The sequence below is a fragment of the Sturnira hondurensis genome, unplaced genomic scaffold (assembly GCF_014824575.4).
Source record: "Sturnira hondurensis isolate 20B ecotype Veracruz unplaced genomic scaffold, ASM1482457v3 Scaffold0022319, whole genome shotgun sequence".
Lineage (NCBI taxonomy): Eukaryota > Metazoa > Chordata > Mammalia > Chiroptera > Phyllostomidae > Sturnira > Sturnira hondurensis.
Window position 1 is genome coordinate 5,920,685 of NW_028094950.1, and position 21,938 is coordinate 5,942,622.

Sequence of the window (21,938 nt, forward strand, 5' to 3'; positions counted from 1 at the left end):
TCCTCTGGCCCCAGCAGACTCGGAGGCGGAGGCAGCCGCCTCAGGGTGGTCCCCACTGAGGACCACCGCCTGGGAGAGCCACCCTCCGAGGAAGCTCCTCAGTGATCCCGCGGAGGGCTCTGCCCTTCGCACACCTGCGAACTGCACTCCACAAACCCACGGCAGTCTCCGAAAAGAACCGTCAGATAACGTTAAAACATGACACAAACCTCCATGAAAATACAGTCATCACCAAGTTTATTATTTTCGTTAGGTTGTCATTTTATGAACAATTCTGAGGACTAATGATCCATGTTTCTTGACATGCAAAAGTCAGCATTAATAGCTTTGGTTACTGTAAATACTGCTGCTTGGAAGCAGTTCAACTGGTTTAGACTTTTAAGGCTGCAGACTTTTCTCACTCAAATCTTACTCGGGGTTTGGTGAAATCAGAAGGTTCTGAACAGCTGGTTAGGAAGGTAGCCAAGGTGCAGAAAAGACGTCTGCGCCTCCTTCTCAAGGGCGGCCAGCTCTTGAACGGTAGGTGCCAGCACTTCCACGTGGCCTTTATAGTTCCCACCTGCATCGCACACAGAGTGCAGAGGAACGTAAATGACGCGCCTGAAATAACTTGTCAGCAGGACTCTGGCTCGACTCTATCGATTCAAACACTGCTTCCAGCACTGAAAATGTACTACCGAGCAAGTTATCTCCGAAACTCAGAGTTCTGAAAATGTTAAAGCAATATAAACTAATGCCTGGGCCTCACTAACAGCTGTCCCAATATCCCCATGCATCGTCCATACCCCATCCTCTCCCTTGACTTAGAAAACCACTTGTTTATTAGCCTGGATCTTAATAAAATTCCAGGAATGAGCTAAGGGCATTCCAGGCCAAGGGAATGGTACGTTGGGTCACCCTTGAATTAAGTCAAAGGTTCCCGGCTCTTCCTTCAAAATCACCCTTATAGTCTTGCTTCCTGATAATTCTACAAATGTCCAACTACTCTTATGACACCAAGAGCATCAGCGACACTGCTGCCCCACTCACAGAGGTCTCACGGTAGAAAATGCCGCGAGACGGGTGTGGGAAAAGTGCCGTGAGAGCATTAAAGAGGGAGCGAGCAATGTGCTCTACACATACACATCACATAACGAAGTAAAATCACTCTCTTCTTCAACTGATGCTCAGAAAGGACACATTCGCGCCTGACACTGAACAACAAGGAACTCAGAGCTCACCGCCAGCTGTCCTTTTTTGACCGTAGGTCACTTTCCCATCGAACTCGTCCACTGGCACCTTTATATCCGGCTCCACCTGGGAAATGGTGCAGTTCAGGTGCTCCTCGATCTCCGACAGCAGCTGAGACGGGGAGAGAAAGGAAAGCGTTTTCAGAGAAGAATCGCATCTGGACAGAGCTGCATGTCAGGAGCATTCAACACAACCTGGGAGGCTATACTGTACTTCGTATAGATGGAAGTTGGGATTCTGAAGAGATGCGTTCACAGTTACAATTAATTAGCATCAATTACTCAATACTTCTGCCGACCACAGGCAGGTGCTGAGACACACCTTTTGCAGATACACGCAGCCTCCCCACTTGAACCAGCTGAGGCTCACCTGCATCTCGTTGTACCAGATGGTGCAGCCCCCGTCCTCCTTGAGCCGCGTGTTGTAACAGCCTTTCCCGCGGCTGCTGCACACGTGGTACCAAACCTGGAGGGGAAAGGTGAGTGTGGATGGAGACGGCTCGGTGGCTCCATTTCCGGTTTGTGTTTGAGTATCTTCTGTCCTCAAGGCACAAGAAACTAGACCGCAGGTATGGCAATTACCCCCGCTATTCAGTAACTCATCAACTAGGTCTTCTGATAGAATTCTTGAAAGTAATCCAAGTTCTCAAGTAATGTCAGTTACAGAAAGGAATTCTCGGATGAAGACAAGGATGAAAAAGTACATATCAGCAAGTGCTACATTGAGATGAGTATCAAAAGTTCAAATCTCTTTTACAAAAGCATGAAGCAAAAAAGCAAAATGAACGACTAGTTTGGGCAAGGAGTGTATGGGAATCCCTTATTCTTGCAACATTTCTGTAAATTTGTAATTGTATCAAAATAGTATGTTACCCCACCCCACCCCCCAAATCTATGGCACCATGTCAGACAGGGTTCCAATACATTTTGGTGAAAATAATTGAAGACACGCGGACAAATGACATTTTGCATTTTTCCTCTCTAACCTTCATCCTATTTGTCCATTTAATGAACACAGACAAAAAAGAGGCCACAAAGAGTTCACTGGTGGTCTGTATGCAACCGGACTCCACGCCTACGACAACCCCCGCGGCTTTCACTTCGAACACCGGAAGTGGCAAAGCACACAGTGAACGTGGTGATGCGGCCCCGAAAAGATTACCTTCTCTTTCTCTGTCGCCACCAGGGAAATGGCCAGCCCCATCCTGAAAGATTTTAAAAGTCTCCATTAGACTCCGCCCCCGAAGCACAGGACCCTGAAAAGGAGGCCGTGGCCTGCAACAGTACCTTTCCGCCCTCCCCACTCGGCCGATCCGGTGGACGTAGTTCTGCTTTTCGTCAGGCAGGGTGACGTTTATGACTGTGAATGAGATCAAGGGTTACCGACTGCCACTGGTTTCTAATCTTTCAGAAACAGGCTTACACTGAATTCCACACACTCCAACCTGCAGGCACGGGGAGTCTGTTTACCGTAAGGAACGCCGTGGATGTCGATCCCTCTGGCAGCCACGTCCGTGCAGATCAAGAATCGCACATCGCCTTTCTACGGAGAAGCAGAGGGCAGGAGGGATGTGTTGGCGCGGACACTAAGACGCAAACACCAATGCTGTCTTTCCATGAGCTGAGAAGTCTAACGACTAATACGTCAGCATCAGATTAGAGGTCCATGTTCATGATTCTCTGGGCCAACTCTCACTGAATTTCCAAGTTACGATTCACTAAATATGACATTAAATGTGAATAAATTAATGACTGGATTCATTTTCTCTTTTGTCACATCAAAAATATTAAACCATCCCTAAAATTTGGCTTTTTCCTCAGAAATCCTGACCAGTAATTTAGGGGATGGACAAAGACAGAACAAATTACAAAAACATGAGCCTTACTTTCACCCTTGCATTTAAACTCAGAATACTAGATATTTTCCTTGATATCACCGTTTTTATGATGACAAAACCCTAAAGAGAAGGGACAGAGAGTCCCTGGTGTTCACCAAGGACAGACACATAAGCCTCCGGATGGGGTCCGTGCCTGGAGGCACAGCAAAGTTCAGAGACCTGGAGGAGAGGGAAGGGCACCCTGGGCCTGGTCCGATACGATATACGGAAGGGTGGCAGCACCCCGAAACGAGGCTGTTCGATCCACTCAGTGCAGAGCGTGAGCACAGAACCCGAGCTCCTCAGCCCGGGACTAAGCCTCCTCTCACACGAGGGGGCTGAGAGCACACCCTACGCACTGGAATCAGCGCTAAGAATTCCTGTGGGTGGAGGCTGCTGACCTTGCGTCTTGCAGGACTCGAGCCCCGCCCCCGCCCCCGCCCCCGCCCCAAGCTCTAAGCCCTACGAGTGCTGTGCGCACCCAAAGCAGCAGGGGACGGTCCGCCCCAAACAATTCAAACTCTACTTAATGCCACGAAACCAGAGTCGGACGCCTGTCTTAAAATAACCAAAAATTTAAATTCTATATGGGCATTACTACAAACTATTGTTTAAAAAAGACCCACAGACATGGTTTAACTACCTAACAATGCTTCTAAAAATATCTACCTGGAAGAATTTGACTAAAACGTTCTTACATTGAAAATTCGTACTACAGCAGAGCTGTGCAGAGTGAGTGTGTGATTTCCCATTTGACCTTAAGGCTGACTGAGCTCAGCCACGAACAGGACACAGCAGTTTTCAGGGTAAGAACTGCATTATGAATATTAACTGGGGCTAATTAAAACCAGACACAACTCCTCTCTTTAGTACTAAGGGAGTGTAGACAACTGAATAGCAATACCTTAAATCTTTCCAAGTTCTGCTTTCTCTCGTGAGGCTTTCTGTCACCGTGAAGACAAACACATGAGAACTGGTGTCCCTTTTTATCAGGTCCTAGTGAAAAGGAGATTAACCAGTTAACCCTGGAAGACACCACATCTGAGGTCCTTGAAAACACAGTGGAAGGCAGGTTTGGCGGCACCGCCCAATCCTGCCGCCCACCACGGCTAACCGAGTGGGCGAAGCGCCACTAGAACGGGCTGCCGGGCCACGAGAACGGACTTGGCTTTGAAGGACCTTTTCGATCGCCCTTCCCAGTCTGCAGGAGTAAATACAGCAGGATGCCAACGAAAACGCAGTAACAGGAGGGAAATCCACGTACATTCCAAAGCACCTGACCCGTATCACACAAAGTGAGGAGAAGTTATTCTTAGAAGACCCAAAATAGGCACTGTGAGGTCCATGCCCTTACTAAAGGCCACGCCCACAGCCTGCCCTCCGCGAGGTGTCCTAAGCAACTCAGTTATCTGGTTTCCCGGCCAATCCAGATTAGGAAGATGGCGAGGTGCTACCTTAGAGGCAGCCTACCAGCGACAGGACTCAAGGAAACAGGACATCCTGGAAGATACCAACCCAAATGACAGACACAAAAACTAAACACGCAGGAAACAGAGCAGCCCACCAGAACCTCCACAGGCACACACAGCGGGGGTCTCACTGCCTGCAGAACTCAGGGGGCTCAGGGAACTACAACGCACTCCTGCGCCCTGGATGAGGTGCCCAGGGACTGGGGAGGGGCCCTTCCTCCCTCTCTTAAACCAAGGATTCGGGTGCATATTGTGTTGTTTTAGTTTCAGAATGGTTCGGGAGACTTGCTTTCTCAGCAGAAGCAACCAGAATATGTTTAGTGAAGGAAAGAGGAACTAAAAGATGTTACTGACTGATCAATAGTGTTCTGAACCACACAATCAAACCCTCCACTCCGAACTAACACGGGCAGAAAGGAACATTTATTACGAAACAGTCACTCTAACTGAAACCACCAAGCAAGTCTGGTTCCAGGGCTCACAGAACAGTTAGTGACTGTCCACTGTGGTGAACGATAAAACATGTCCTTTACATGACCATTAGTTCAAAGCTTTAAATTGCTTAAATTTCCCGTTTTTTCACTTTTCTATCACCTTCCTGTACATCAGCTATAGGCAGAGATGTGCTAACGGCCACCCCACTATGAGAACCGCATCTGTCTGTGACCTTGCACATCTGCCGATTTTTACTTATGTATTTTCTAATTTCTGTATTTTCAAATAGCAAGACTGGAAGAATTCTGACAGTGAGCGGCTGCAGTGTCTCCACCTGGACTCTACCATTTTCCGCCTGCTTCCCCACACACCTGTCTGCCCCTGTCCTTTCCTTAACTCGTCCTTGTAAGGCATCCCAGTGGGAACTGCGGATGTCGGCGCATACCTGGGCACGGGTGTCACTGCGCAGAGCGCGGGGTGTGCTTAGGTTCTGCTGTTCTCCTTTTGGGGTAAAAGGCACATACAAAGAGACGTACAGTCTGAAGTGCACATCCGTGAGGCTGCCCAGTACTTATACCGACGCAGCCCAAAGCCCGGAGAAGACACCGAACGAGAGTGCCACACACCCGTCCCCAACGCTCCTCACTCCCGCACTCCTGTGGACAAACACTGCTCTGGTTTGTTCCCACCAGACTCGTGTGACCCTTCCAGAACTTCACAGATAGAGTCAGTACAGGATGCACCCTCGCGTGAGAACCTTCCCCTCATTGTGTCTGAGAGCCGCCCACGGCTGCCGGGTCTATCGGCGGCAGGCCCCCTCCTTGTGGCTGAGCAGCCTTCCAGCGCAGACCTATTTCGGACGCCGCTCAGCCGTTCTCCCACCGCTGGCCACTGAGCGTGGTCTCGGGGCTGCCCGCTATTCGGAGAGCTGCTACGACCATTCCTGCACACATCCCTCGTCAGTACATGGTTTCACTTTTCTCGGGTAAACACTCAGGAGTTGAGTTACTAGGCTCTAAGGCAGCCATGTTTCATTTTATAAAAAACTGTAAGACCGTAATGTACCGAAGTGGCTGTCCCATTTTACATTCTCACCAGCCATCGGCGAGTGCTTCGGCCGCTCCACATCCGCACCCAAACTCGGCGCTGTTTCTCATCCGCTCGTTCCAACGAGTGCCCTCCCCTCACGAGTGACTATGCTGGGCACATTCCTGATGGTTTATGGATTTGATGTGGAGCAGACCATCAGCAGCACTGCAGACTTAGTCCTTCATTACATGGAGACCCTCTTTACTCCTAGTGACATTTTTGTCTTGAAGTCTGTTGTGTCTCTTATTAACCCAGCTGGGTTTAGACTACAGCCGCTTCTACTGGTTAATATTTGAGCCGGTACACAGAAGTGTTTTCGTCCCCTTTCCTTTCAATCTTCCCTCGACCTCGGGTTTTAGGTGCGCGTCTCGCAGACAGTACATGGCGAGCTGTCACCCTGTCCCACAGTCTCTGCCTTTCAACAGACCATGCCTTCCGTCCCCGGCACATGGGGTCTGCGAGAGGCAGCGCTGGCGTGAGTGGGGTTGGCAGGGTAGTAATATGGGTGTAGTAATAATTTACGGTTTCAATTTGAACATTTCGCCTAAAATGCCGTATGGTGTGCTTGAGTGTGATATTGTTATGTTACAGAATTACATGCTGATGATCTTGTAACAAAAAAGGGGCGTTATTTGTGCCGGACGCTGTATTTAGAGAGTTCGTGCATCTATTCAGATCTTCACCAGCTATCTTACTCTGTAATTTCTAACTGTTCTCCTTTTTCTCATTTCCCTCTTTCCTTATAACCTGATTTAGAAGACATCATTCTACTACTCAAGGACCACATCTGAAAGTTAACACTCATCAATGTCTATGAGGTTTTCCCTTTGCTTAATCCCTTTACTTTTCTCACCTAGCCTCCCCGACAGCTGTCAGCCTGCTCTCCACATCTGCATCTGTTTCTATTCTGTTAGTATTTCATTCATTGGATTCCACACGTGAGTGAATCGAATGGCACTTGTCTTACCGACTGGCTCACTTCACTCAGCAACCGCAGGGTGATGACCAGAGGGGAAGGGGTAGGGGAGGCAGGAGAGGTACCGGGGCATAAACGGTGATGGAAGGAGACTCGACGTGGGGTGGTGAACACACAGGACATTATACAGATGAAGTATTATAGAACTGTACACCTGAAACATATCATTTTATTAACTAATGTCACCCCAATAAATTAAATTTAAAAAAATTAAGTGAATCAGTCACTTCGCCCTTCTCCCAAATGACGTAAGGGCCTTAAAACACCGTGGTTCGCAGTCACTGCAGTGCGACCACCTCTGCGGACAAGGCCCTCACCACTCCTCCTGGGTCCACCGCACAGCACAGGGCCAAAGCAGTGCCCACGCACAGGGTGCGGCACCACCGCCCTCCACTCCGTGTGCGCACCTAGGTCGGTCAACACGAGTAACCCAGTGGAGGGGGGGACAAGCACAACCCGTCCCACGTGAGCAGACCCTACCTCCTCCCTGCTGCACGAAGTACTGCTCCAGGTTGTCACAGTCGATCTTGGTTCTGCAGAAGATGATCGCCTGGTCCATCTTGTGCTCCTTGATCGCCCGGACGGCATACTCGCCCTTCAGGACCTTAACGGCTTCGGACCACATCTCTTCAGCAGCCCAGCAGCAACAAGAGACAGGGTTTCAGTCCAACGCCGTCGTGAACACACGTTACTAGTCACAGACTCACTGCTTAGCTCACCCTAAAAACTCTGCTTCAATTCAAGTAATATCAGCAGGGACGAGCACTAATAAGACAGGGTGAAATGGTGGGATAATCCATGTGCTCGTTTAGTTGCTTTATTATTCCATGTCTCTATTACTTTTTTTGCTTTTATTTTCAGATTTTCTGTTCTATTTTTATAGATGACCTCAAGTTCTTCAAGAGAATAAACAGGATCAACAAACCAATTTGTTTTCAAAGTCCTTCGGCTCATTGTGTTGATGTTTTTTACTTACCTGGACTGTTAGCTCCAGGCCTTGTGTTATCTTTTGCATGTACTTCATCTGTCTGCAAAGGGAAAAGATAAAAAGGGGTGGGGAGTGGTTAAGTAACAGTTCAGAACAGGTGTCATTTTTTTAACAAATTGTATTTCCCTTTAGACAGCATTTCAGACACACACCTTTATAATCTGCAGGCAAAACTGTTCTTCAGATTCAGAAAAACTCTAAGGCTAATCAATTTTAAATGCAGTAGTAAAATACAAAAGCCGTTTTTAGAATTTTGTGTGTTCACTACACACACACTCACATAAAGGAAAGTCTAGTAACGGTGGGTGAACTGACAAAATGGACACAAGCAATTGATTCTCTTAAAAAATAATGCACATCGCGAAGACACTAAAACACTAAGAGTGGAAATAAATCACTGTATCTGAAATTAGATCTATAAGCAGGGCCTGTCCGGGAAAGGGTCAGCCACTGTCAATATAACAAGAACGGTTTGCGCAACATCAGTATAACCTGGCAGCCGAGGAACAATGACGACTTCACTGTACTGGTCAGTGGGGGCAGCAGACGCCATTGACTGAGCATGCGTGCTGTGTGGCCATCACATTCAAAATGACCAAGTAGAGCAACGAATCTGCATCAAATCTTGCATCAACCTTGAACATTCCTCTATGGAAACTACTCAGATGACTCAGAAGGCTGCTGCTATGGGCAACTGGTGATTGACAGCTTCATCACAACAACGCTCATGCATCATGTCTCAGGCAGTTTTTTTTGGTGAAACATCAAATCAGCCAGGTGACTCAGCCCCTTACAGCCCAGATTTGGTACCCTGCAACTGCTGGTTTTTCTCAAAACTAAAATCACCTTTGAAAGGGAAGAGATTTCACACTGTTGATGCGATTCAGGAAAATACAATGGGGCAGCTGAGACTGGGAGAATGTGTGAGGTCCCGAGGTGCCCACTTTGAGGGGGACTGAGGCATCACTGTCCTATATACAAGGTTTCTCATATCCTGTATCTTCTTCAGTAAATGTCTCTATTCTTCATAGTGTGTGGCTGGACACTTTCTGGACAGGTCTCATATACAACTAACCCTATTCATTTACAAAAACTGTATCAAAAGCAACTTTATAGAGACAGAAAAGTAAGATGAGTCCATAAGTTATTCCATGCCTTACGGGCCTACACTTCCCGAAACTCCTGCTGGACTTCTCTGGACGCAGGCACACAGCTGGCTGTTCCGCGGGTCACTGAGAGTCCCAGGTGGTGCTGGTGTGCGCCTGCTCTACTGCCCGCCAACACTCCCCCTGTGAAGTACTTACTCTGATGTGGTTCTTCCCGAGCCTTTCCCAGAGCCTGTCAGCCTTGGGGTTCACTGGGACAACCACATGGTGCACGGTATCGGGAACAGAATCCTCTCCTTTTAAATCAACCCACGTGGGAAAATGCATTATCTTCTCAGACAGTTTCTTTACATCAAAAGAATGCAAAGTAGCAGAGCAAACAATCACCTACGAACAGGAAAACCAAAGTTTGGACAAGCATTTATCTTATAATAATAACCATTCCACCACCAGCGCTGATGTGGGCCGCACCAAGCGCTAGCCTGCACTCCGACCAAGTCAATGCCCCACTCTCCGGCAGCCACTCGTGGGCTGACCTCGGGCAGGCTGGCCTCTCTGAGCTGCGGTCCCCTCACTGCCACAGAAACCATGACATCTGTTCCTCAGGGCCCTATAAAAACTAAGATGAAAAGGTTCTGAAGACATAAAATTATAAGTTTTAGACTTACCTAAAAACTTACAAGCTCATCTAAACTATATTGACTTCTACCTCTTAAGAGCTTCTACCTATGGAATGCTCCCTAAGAGAAGGATGAGAAAAATAAGAGTAATATTTGAAGTCATAATTACTAAAGAAACGACTTTTTCAACAGGTCAAGATACTTTTTCTGCAAACAGGAAACAGTGCTCATAGCTGGGAATATAAACTCTAAATGCTCTGTAGGAAAAAACACTAAGAATTTTATAAAGTCTTCTATAACACCTAAGTAATTTCCTGAAATTCCCTTCTTTATTTCTAAAAGCACCTTTTAAGACTGTTTCCTCTGCGTGTACTATTTAATCAAGCACCAAAGAAAATGTTTATAGAGTAGTTAATCAGAAAACCCTAAAATAAGAGGTAAATCAAAGACAAGACGCTAAGCTTTAACACATAATGACTATTTACAGGTACTTAAGGATGATCAGCTGCTTTTTACCTGAAGTCTTTTTCCATCGGAGGTAATCTGAGGAATCTGACTGTGGATCCTGTTTATGAAGTCAGAGTACCCTTGAGAAAGAAGCCCGTCCTGCAGAAGGAGCGAAGAAAAGAGCAGGTTTTTAAATCAGTATCTAAGTCTTTCTTTTTTAAAACAAATGTAACATGTAAGATATGGAAACTAATTCATAGATACATGTCCCTGCATTTTCTAAATGATTATTTTCTATTAAAGGTTTAAACACAAATTATAAATTTAACTTTGAAACCCATAACTAAAATACAAAAAAGCTGACAACAAAAAATCCAGGAACCATACTTTAGTATTCTAAAACAAATACAAAAGCTCCTACCACATGTCCTTAAGTGTATGATTTTAATACGGAAAACAAAAACAAAAGCCTGTGCTAAAAATGATTTCAACCCATCTTGAAAATAATTTGAAAGTATGTCTCAAACTTAATAATGTCTTTTCATACACTTCATATTTTACAACTATAAGGAAATCATTTGTAATGTATAAAAAATTATGTACAAATAACTATTTTTAACGAAAAATAAAACTACATATTTAGTAATAAGCATAGCTAAATAAACAATAAAGTATATATAATATACCATTAGCCTTTAAAAGTGTTTTACAAATAATAACATGAAATATGATACATTAAAAAAAGATTTCTTAGATTACTCAAAACTTGATTTCAACTACATAAAATAATATTTACATAAATATAAGGAGTGAAGGAAATACACCAAACTGGTAACTAGGTATTTGAATCATGGCTGAAGTATCCTTTTAATTCATTTGTCATATTTATCTCCAAAAATAAAAGCAAACACTTTAACAAAGCATAACTATATTTCAACATACGGCCTCATCCAGGACCAGGAATCTAACTTGGGATAAGTTTAGCTTTCCAGTCGACACCAAGTCATCCAGCCTTCCCGGGGTACCAACCACTATATCCACCTGGAAAACAGCAAAAGCAGCTCCTGACGAAAACTGGAGAACTATTATGTCACCTTAAAGTAGCACCCGACAAAAAAACACTGTATTATTAGCAAATTTGTATTTGATTTGAGATTAATCTGAAGAATTTGGCCAACGGAGTTTGATGTCCTTAAATGTTGCATACAGTCTAATACATAAAATTTGTATGTTTCAATAAAAAATCAGATGGATTTATAGGAACTCTGAAATTCAAATCCTGGTTCCACCACTATTGAGCTGTATCTTCTACCTCCAATCTTTGCATTTTTTGAAGAATCAATGCCTTTTGTACTTTGCAAGGTGGCTGTGGGATGTGAGAGGAGACACGTGAAGCACGTGATGCTGGTGTCGGGGGCTTCAGCACACAGGCGGGTTTGGCGACAGTGACAGCTGACTGCCCAGGGAGACGACAGTGATTGCTACTCGCCAAACGCGTAAAATAAACAGGCACTGTGCTGACATCTTGTAAGTACTGTGTCATTTCGTGTTCCCACTAAGTCAAATACTACCATTATTACCCCTACTTTTAAAGGAGAAACTGAAGTTGAGAATATGGAAATCAAAGGCATTTGGATATATAAGAAGTAATACCTAAACTGGGATTCGAACGTGAGAAAAGTCTAATTCAAATAAGAACAAATTTTACTTAACTTTTGTTACAAAAATTTTTAAATATACAGAGAATAATACTGAGCATAGTGTGATTATAGTATGCCCCCACAACTAACCACACTTCCCATTCTCCTGCCCCCCCCCCATTTTGCGATCAAGCCCACAGGGCAGTCACTAGGACCGTGGGCTCTGAGGTGGGCTCCAGCCACGAGCTGCAGCATCTCATGAGGACTCGTGCCATCTGTGAAAACGGGGAAGAGCACCATCTCAGCAGCTACCGTGAGACCGACTCAGAAAATGGATGAGGCATTCAGGGGGTGCCTGGCCATTTCCAGAAAGCAGTCACTAAAGGTTAAGTATTTTTAAAGTGTATTTGTGGATGTATGCATGTAAACACAAACAAGTATAACATAAAAAAAATCATTCAATAAACTGGACAAGTCGAAACTTCCGCTCTTCGCTGATTAGCACGAAAAGTTGCCTCTGTTCTTGTACTTGCTTTCTCTCCTCAGACTAAGAGGTAACTCTCTCCTGTCAAATTTAATCCTCCAGCCTCATTCCTTCCCCGCCCCAGACTTTGAAAAAGTGGAATACTGTGCTGAATGAACTTGCAAGTTGATCCATTAAAGGCATTTGTATTCCCATGAAAAGCACAACAGACATTTCTGGAGGAATTGCTCCATTTGTAGGATAACTGTAGGCAAGTCTTAGTTCAAACACGAGAACCCAGGGAACACCGTCTGCAGACACAAAGATAAAACCTGTTCGAGGCACAAAGAGCCTGCTCCGTGCCATGCACGGTGACAGGGCCGTGCAGAGCAGCGCATACGACACCACTCTGACGCTACGTGCACACCTCTGCAGCCCGGATTCCGACACCCCGTGTGAGTTTTCTCCCACAGGGTTTCAGTAGGTGGGGTTGGCATGGAAACAGGCACAGGATCGCTCAGGTTTAAACAGGAAAAAAGGTAACTCAGTTAAACTGAAAAAGCTTGAGAGATACATGGATATGACTTGTATACTGATGCCAACTACCCCACCAGCCCTCAACTGCGTGTGCTGCATAGCGCTGCAACTTTAAAAAGACTTTTAAAATTAAACAGTTCTACTCTCGCTCCAAAGCTGACTTCTGCCAAGGCGTGCGTGAGACAAAAGAAAGGGCTAAGGCCGAGCTAGAGCATGCTGAAGGTAACAGGAGTAGAGATGGTGAGGTGAAATGACCAGAAGGAGACTATATTGGGTCCCCGACGTAGAACGAAGCTGAATCCCACCAAGAAAGCTACGCGACCACACTGCCTTGGCTCTGCCATCAGCTTCAGCCGATCCCAACCTTGAGACGTGACTGATGAAAGCACAGCTAAGTCCCCAAAAGCTCTGTAGCTGAAAATATGAGTTAAGAAATTTAGTAACTTACGAAGAGAATGGATTTATGGTTAAGGAACCAAGGTTGGGAACGAATATATTTCCTCTTACGAGCACTAAAATATAACACACTAAGAACTTATTAAAGCAGTGTCACTCTCTCAGAGTAGTATTTAACAAGTACAGTACATGACTCCTTATCCTAATAGGCCATACCAGGGCAAATCTGACATTCAGCTTAAAACCTCATTTGAGACTTCCGCCAAGATGGAGGCGTAGGTGGAAACACTGTGCCTTCTCCCACAACCAAGTTTGAATACAACAAAGGTTTAATAAACAAAGATGCAGCCAAAGAACAGAAAACTGAACTATACGGAAGTCCAACAACAACGAACTTTTCAACTGGAACTATATGGAAGTCTGACAACAATGAACCTTTCAACCAGGACCAGTAAGAGGGGCGGAGCCAGCATCAGAGCAGGGTCGGGCAGGAAGGATACCCCGACCCAGGCAACCCAGGCAACCCAGGCGACCCAGGCATGCAGGCAGCCGGGGTAGCATCACGGACCCAGTGAGGGTGCAGGACAGGCTGAGCGTGGTCACACATTCGCGAGCAGATAAACCAGCAGAGGTGTGAGCAGTGAGACAGACAGCACCCCCGCCACCCCCGCAGGCCCCAGCAGCGAACCCAGTGAGGATGCAGGGCAGGCTGACCACAGTTGCACATTCTCAAGCACAGATAAACCAGCAAAGGAGTGAGCAGTTAGACGGACCACGTGGGCCCCGGGGGTGGGAGCAGACAGAGGGGACCACCATTGATTTTCTCTGACCCCGCCCCCACATATAGCGTCACAACCCAGCGACTGAGTTGCCCCCGCCCTGGTGAACACCTAGGGCTCTGCTCCTCAAACATAACAGGCGCATACAGACCAAAATATTATGGCTCAAGAAGAACTCAAAGCCTCAGAGCCAGTAACTCTAAGCAACCAAGAAATAGCGAACCTCTCAGACACAGTTCAAAACACTGGTGATCAGGATGCTCACAGAACTGGTTGATTATAGTCACAAATTAGAGGAAAATATGAAGGCTAAACTGATTGAAATGAAGGGAAATGCACAGGAAACCAATAGTGATGGAAAGGAAACTGGGACTCAAATCAAGGGAGTGGACCAGAAGGAAGAAAGAAACATCCAACCAAAAAAGAATAAAGAAACAAGAATTAAAAAAAATGAGGAGAGGCTTAGGAACCTCCAGGACATCTTTAAATGTTCCAACATCCGAATTATAGGGGTACCAGAAGGGGAAAAGAAACAGCCACGAGTGGAAAACATATTTGAACAAATAACAAAGGAAAACTTCTCCAGTCTGGCAAAAGAAATAGACTTCCAGGAAATCCAGGAAGCCCAGAGAGTTCCAAAGAAGTTGGACCCAAGAAGGAACACACCAAGGCACATCATAATTACATTAGCCAAGACTAAAATGAAGGAGGGAATCCTAGAAGCAGCAAGAGATAAGGGGACAGTCACCTACAAAGGAGTTCCCATCAGACTGTCAGCAGATTTCTCAAAAGAGACCTTACAGGCAAGAAGGGGCTGGAAAGAAGGATTCCAAGTCATGAAATCCAAAGACCTACAGCCAAGATTGCTTTATCCAGCAGTTTTCATTTAGAATGGGAGGACAGATAAAGTGCTTCTCAGATAAGATCAAATTCAAGGAGTTCATCATCACCAAGCCCTTATTATGTGAAATGTTAAAGGGACTTATATAAGAAAAAGAAGATGAAAAATATGAACAGTGAACAGACAGCAAACTCACAGTTACTAACAACCACACCTAAAACAAAAGCAAACCAAGAGGACAGCTAGATCAGGAGTGGAACCATAGAAATGAACAACATACAGAGGGTTAGCAATAGGGGAGAGGGAGGAGGAGAAGGGGGGAGAAGGTACAGAAAATAGCATAGACAGTAGGTAGAAAATAGATAGGGGGGAGGGCAAGAATAGTAGGGGAAATATAGAATCTAATGAACTTGAGACACGTGGTCATAAACTAAAGGGGGGGGAATGGTGGGGAAGGGGGTGTGCAGGGTGGAGGGGAATGAAGGGGGGAATAGAACAGCAAGTGTAATGGTATAATCAATAAAATATATTTTTTAAAAAGGCAGGGCCAGGATTTAAACTGAAAAAAAACCTCATATGAGGGACACCAATGTAACAGGAGGGAGGAGGACACACTTGCCCTCAATGACCAGGTAAGGGGTGGCTTACACCGAATGACAAAGTATTTAGAGAAGGAAGTGGAAAAGAAATTCGTAAGAAAGAAGTTACTTTCATACATATAAAATCTTTTATAAGGCTCCACGCACACTTAGCTTCACAGACTTGATGAGTACAGTTAAGACTTTCTCAAACTTCTCCCCAACTAATCAAGATCACAGCCCTAGCTCTGTCCTTTATAAATGCAAGGCTAAGCACAGCCTGTGAGACCTCCCCTTCTGTGTCCCTGAACTCACCTTCCCCTACTGGGACCACATCCTACCACCTGCACTCACCCCAGGGACCTCTGCCAAAACTGCTGCCCTTCCCTGCGATCCATTCTCTCTGCATGTCTAAATTACAGTTGCTTCTTCTTCAATTATTCAACCCTCCTTTCAAAAAAGAAATGACGCAATTCAAGTGATGATATTCTCTAGTGTTCAAAAGTTAAACAAAAAAAATCGATTTATGCTGGTATTCTGCATGAGGGGTTTGGAAGAGACTACTGTTCTGAATACTTTTGGGGAAAGAAAAGGCATACCTACAAGATGTCTTTGGACAAATACATACCTTTCCACCGTGTTTTAATTTCAGCATCTCGGTTTTTCTTGAAACGCACCTACATTGCCCAACAACTGACTGTGATGTTACTTTTAAAAATGAACAGTGCAACTCACCCCGTTGTCCAAGACAGACAGCTGCTCCCGAGCTGCAACGCCGCCGATGATCAGAAGCTCCCTGAAACAAACCCCAGAACAGTACTGTGGGAAGGTATTAAAGCGTGCTTTGCTGTATGATTTGTACCCACTTCTTTTATGTGAAAATTAAAGTAAGCAACTGAGGTACACCCCCCGTAGGTACCGAAGTGTGGGGAAGCGAGCAGCGTGTGGAAGCACGGGGCACACAGAGCGCCAGCCCTCCTCCTCAGAGCCTCTGGGGCTGCGGGTCCTGTCCCCACGCACCTGTTCAGACACGCGAGTACCTGGCTGTGTGTGTGTGCAGAACACCTCGGGAACATTATGTAAGTGCCTCCTCTTTTTTTTTTTAATGTTTTATTTATCTTTAGAGGGGAAGGGAAGGAGAGGAGGAAAGAAATATCAATGTATGGTTGCCTCTCATGTGTCCCCTGCTGGGAACTGGCCTGCAACCCAGGCATGTGCCCTGACTGGGAATCGAACCGTGATCGTCTGGTTTGCAGGCAGGTGCTCAGTCCACTGAGCTACACCAGCCAGGGCTATAAGTGCCTCCTCTTAAAAGTGGCCTTTAGGCAGAGTAACTAAACACTGGGGCATGGTTTAATAGCATATTCTTTGGTTGTTTAAATTTTTCTCATTCAAAATACTTCAAAAACAATGTTTAGATTTGAAAAATTTGTCAAGGCAATTCAATGGGGGGAGGAAGAATAGTATTTTTAACAAATTGTGCTAGAATAAATGGATATGCACATGCAAAAGAATGAAGTTAAATCTCTTCTTTATATCATACCCCAAAATTAACTCAAAATGAACCACAGACCTAAATGGAAGACTAAGAAATATAAAAGCTCTTAGAAGAAAACACAGGAGTAAATTTTCATGACTTTGGGTTAGAGAAAGTCTCCCTATATACAATACCCAAAACAAAAGCAACAATTAAAATAACAGATAAACGGACTTCACCAAAATCTAAAACTTCTGCATTTCAAAGGACACTATCAAGTGAGTAAAAAGACAACCCACAGAATGGGAGAAAATATTTGCAAATCATACAGCGTGGGGCAAAAGGAAGTTCAGAGTTGTGAGTACACAAAACATCAAATTGATTCTTGTATTATTTGTTCATTACTGTGGTATTTTCCATACAAACAACTGTAAACCTGCTTTGCCCATCCTGTGTAACACAGTGTGTGTGTATATGAAGAATTCTTAACACCCAACAATAAAAAGACAAATAACCCCACTGAAAAACAGGCAGGGAGTCTGGAAAGACATTGCAAGTGGCCAATCAGCACGTGAAGAGATGCTCAGCACCACCAGCTGCACAAAAATGCAAATCAAAACCATAAGATACCACTTCCCAGCCGTTGGGATGGCCACAGCCAGACAGACAGACAGCAAGTCTGGTGCAGATACGACCATCACACGTCACGAACAGCAATGTCAAATGGTGCTGTCACTTTAGGGAACAGCTGGCAGTTCCTCTAAACGTTAAATGCGTTGCTACTACACGATCCAGCACTCATACCCCCAAGTACGTATCAGGAGAAACGAAAATGTCTACACAAAACTCGGACACTAGTGTTCACAGCGCAGTAGCCAAAAAGTGGAAATAATCCAAATGTCCATCAACTAATGAACGAACAAACAACGGTGCAGAATGTGCACACGATGAGTCTTTCTCAGCAGTACAGGGAACTTGGCACTGACACAGGAACAGCCCCTGCCTGGGGACTGGAGTCTGCCAGGGGCAAGAGAGCAAGAGATTGCTGCATCTAAACCAGGGCACGATGCAGTCAGTGCCCAGGACTGAGACGAGGTGCCCCCCATGGGCAGTAGCCACAGGGGAGGGAGCAGGAGGGGTCAGTGCAGCAGGTACATCTCACAAGAGGCCCGGACTTGAGCTAGAGCTCTCAAAGGAAAGGCTCACTTGCACTGAATACCAAAATAAATATCCCCCAATTTACCACTTTAACAAATTGACTTCATTTTCATGTTCCCTTCTAGCCTTTGTCCACAGGCATAGTAATTTTGCACATAATTACATACAAAAATCAACTCGCATTAGCATTTTACATTCTCCCAAAAACACTCTTTTACGAAGAGCTCCGAGTTTCCTATAACTAAACAGAGGCCCTGGTTTTGTGCCCCTAGAGCGACCTTCCCCATCACAGCTGCAGGGCATGCTGTCACACCAGTTTGTTGCTTCCCTCCCCCGGCCACGTCATTCGATGGCAGCAGAGACCAACTCTCAGTTCCACCCCTGATCCCCAGCCTAAGACTTCACACACCATTGGTATTATAGTTGCTGCACAGGTAACATGCATCAATCCTGAAAATGAGATCAGAAATTAGTTTACCTAAAAAGTTGTATTAAATGTCACTTATCCCTGAGTAAGTTTTACTCCTAAGAAAGATCAGTAACAGAAACATGGGCTGGCACGACACCCATCAGTCAAAGTTCCCGAGATGAGACAGCGGTGACGGCTGCCTGGCGCGGCCCAGTGCCGTGGCTTCCCGAGGACCACGGGAACTGTACCCTTTACGAGGTGAATGGTACAATGAGAGCCCTGTTTCAGTAAAAAAGCAGCTCAAAGTAAAATGGACAAAAATCAAGTGGCAATCAGCTCACAGAGAGATTTACTTATGTGATATGGCCTTCCCCAAATGAAAGGGGATTCTCCTGAGCAGAAAGTTCCACAAGATCCCCTGAACTCATGGTGGAAAGATCCCTCTTAACGAGACAGGGGCCGGTCGGAGCAGTCACACGAAGGACAGCGACCACTGCAGGACAGGCCGGTCCGACCGCGGAGCAAGTCGCCAACGCAGTACAAAGGGAGACACTGCTTTTCTACATGGATGAAGTGATGAATTTAACAGTGAATGAAATGCTCTGTTTAAAAACTAATTTTTACTCAGACACTGTTTTGCAAACCATGACTCTTCATGTGAGGGACACAGAAAAAACCTCAATTTTCTTTTCTTTTAAATCAAACTTATCACTTAGGCAGTTTTATACAGAAACCAATGGCTACTATATGTCAAAGTTAAGTAAATTCTCATGCTTACGTGTGTGTATGCATACACATGGAATTTTACCTCATTTTTTCTACCCCGCTCTTCTTCCCAAACACCTCAAACCTTAAGGCAGTAGGCGTCTCAGCACAAGTGAAGCTTTACCTTAATTTCGGATTGTCGACGTACTTCTTAAACTGTCTGACGTTGTTCAGAGTCTGCTCGGCTAACTCTCGCGAGGGCTCGACAATGAGGGCCTTGGGAGCGTTGGGGAGGAGCTTGGTCTGGGCCACCTGTGCGCTGCCTTGAGCGTGGGAAAAGAGATCGGGGCACATTCTAATTACACCCCACGGTGCCACTGTTTGTGAAACACGCGCACAAATATTACAATGTCAAAACTGTAGATGAGTTTTCAAAAAGCGTAGCAGGTCAACAAAACACACGACGGCCAGGAGTCCTCAAATGAGCTGAAGTTTCTTTAAATCTGTCTGCAGTGAGTGCTGTGATGAAGTGAGTTATAAAATGCACTTCAAATAACTCAGGTTAGGCAGTACCTGAGGTAAGAGTCTGATCTCTGGAGTCGGGCTGCTGGGGTTGGAGTTCAGGCCTACCAGTTACTTGTTCTGGGACCCTGGGCGGGTTGTTTCAAGTCCCTGCGCCTCAAGGTCTTTGTCTGTGAAATGGGAGGAGTCCTACCTAACAGGGTTTAGTGAGGCTTCCATAATCTCTGTGCACTGAACCAATGCTGTGGCACTTAACACGCGTGTGTTATAAGTGCTAAATATCATCAGTATCGCATCCCCCAAATGCCTAAACAGAAACCAAACACTTGAGAGTTTACGAATCAGGTTCTGAAATGGACTTCTACCTGCGTTTAAATAAAGCTGTGGGCCTGCTGCAGCAAGGAGCTTCGCACGGCTCACTCGCCAGGAGGGGCCTCACCTGCTGGCGCTTTCCCCTGCGCCCGCCCCCAGCTGCATTACCTGTGTGCTGCGATTTGACAACGTAACTGTCTGGCGCCTTGGAAAGAGCGACAAAACCGTCTTTTGGTGGAAACTTAAATTCTTCTTCACCAAAGTTAAATTTCAGTTCAGCGTTCTAGCGTGGAATGAAGGAGAAAACGACGCTTCTTAATCTGAGGGCAAACCAGCCAACAGCCAACAACGCATAGCAAAACTCTTCTGATTGGATTCTTACCTTCAACACGCAGGCAGGAAAGAGGGCTTGGTTCTTCAAATGGGCTGGTATTTCAAATGCCAGACCGAGGTCTTTTCCTTTAAAAAAACAAAGTAGGATAACGCAGCTGCAACTTCCAGGTGCTCCCCATCAGCCTAGCGCCGGCCTGCATTCAGGCTCCCCACGCGCTGCCTACGGCCTAAGCGCTCTCCTTACCCTGCAGCTGCACCTCTAACTGCCTACTTGACGTCACCATTCACCTGGTGAGTACCTCAAACTCAGTGAGTCCCAGTAGAACTGTCATCCGACTGGCTCCCGGCTACTGCCCGCCCCCCCCCAGGCTGTCTTCTACACAGCAGCTATAAGGATACTGTTAACAAAAGCCGGATGATGCAAATTCTCTACTCAGCACCCTAACGGCTTCCAATCTCACTCAAAATAACAAATCTGTATCGTGACCAAGAAGGCCCAAACGGCCCGGCCACACCACCTCCCACATGCCCGGACACTCCAGACCCAAGGGCTTCCCTGCGTTCCTCAGATCCCCCAGCACACTTTCATCTCAGGACCTCTGCATTTACTTTCCCCCCTTCCTGAAACACTGTTCCAGCATACCTGCTCCCCCCACCGCCCAACTCACTCAGATTTCTCTGCAGTGTCAGCTCGGTCAAGGAGCCCTCTCGGCCGCCCTGTATGCACTAGCACACCCCCAGACCACTGTCGCTCTCCACCCCTTACCCTGGTGCACACGCTCCTCCCGTGCGCCTGTTCCCACGTGACACACTAGGTATCTGCTGAGCTCTTCCCACCAGCAGGGAAGGCCTCCGAAAGTCAACGTATGGTCTACTCTGTTTTTTGCTGAATCTCTAGCAACCTACCAGGGTGCCTGGCACACAACAAATGCTCAGCAAGTATTTGTTCAAAAAAAGGCGGAGCGGGAGGGAGAGGGAACTGAAGAAGAGGGTGAGAGAATTAAAAATCACCAATATACCTTCTCTAGCAAGACAATCCATAGAAAGCTTACCATTTTTGGAGAATTTGACATGTCCTTTATCTATATCCAGGTAACACCCAATGGTGTCATGCATAGTGAATTCCTAGAAAACCAGAAAGTCAAGTGCTGTTAATAGAATGCAGATCCTTAAATAATGTTCGAAGTTCAAATACACCTGCATCAGAAGCATGAATGCTTCAAAATAAATACTTCCTCAAAGCTCTGACGCAGTTGTTGAAAACTGCTGCTCCTGCCTTGCACACACAACAGGAAAAATGTCTGACAGCCTTCTCAGAAGCAACATGACTTTGGTGGACTCACCAGAACAGGTATATTTAGATTACCATGATTGAGAATAAGAAAAGAGAGTAACATGCATTAAAGTCAAAGCCAACATCAAAATGGGGTAAAAACAGAGGACCAAATAATGTATTTTGGAGGGTCTAAATTTCATAACATTCCTTCACTGAAGTCCAAATCCAAAGTACCAGTGGATAACACAGGCGTGGGCAAAAGTAGGTTTATAGTTG

At 45.8% G+C, this 21,938-nt stretch overlaps 1 protein-coding gene across 1 annotated transcript in view; it reads right to left on the reverse strand.

Annotated features, from left to right (window-relative positions):
- Positions 1–220: 220 nt before the first annotated feature.
- DDX1 (DEAD-box helicase 1) overlaps positions 221–21,938 on the reverse strand; it is a 32,929-nt gene continuing 11,211 nt past the window's right edge. Inside the window, exons 10-26 of the mRNA XM_037035425.1 lie at positions 21,439–21,511; positions 20,436–20,512; positions 20,222–20,336; positions 19,404–19,542; positions 16,206–16,266; positions 11,179–11,277; positions 10,306–10,395; positions 9,368–9,556; positions 8,052–8,103; positions 7,556–7,702; positions 4,011–4,102; positions 2,700–2,772; positions 2,517–2,589; positions 2,392–2,434; positions 1,600–1,695; positions 1,221–1,341; positions 221–559 (exon numbers count right to left, since the gene is read on the reverse strand). Coding sequence (XP_036891320.1) covers positions 429–559; positions 1,221–1,341; positions 1,600–1,695; positions 2,392–2,434; positions 2,517–2,589; positions 2,700–2,772; positions 4,011–4,102; positions 7,556–7,702; positions 8,052–8,103; positions 9,368–9,556; positions 10,306–10,395; positions 11,179–11,277; positions 16,206–16,266; positions 19,404–19,542; positions 20,222–20,336; positions 20,436–20,512; positions 21,439–21,511 — 1,671 coding nt within the window. The 3' untranslated portion in view covers positions 221–428. The remainder of the gene's footprint in view (positions 560–1,220; positions 1,342–1,599; positions 1,696–2,391; positions 2,435–2,516; positions 2,590–2,699; positions 2,773–4,010; positions 4,103–7,555; positions 7,703–8,051; positions 8,104–9,367; positions 9,557–10,305; positions 10,396–11,178; positions 11,278–16,205; positions 16,267–19,403; positions 19,543–20,221; positions 20,337–20,435; positions 20,513–21,438; positions 21,512–21,938) is intronic.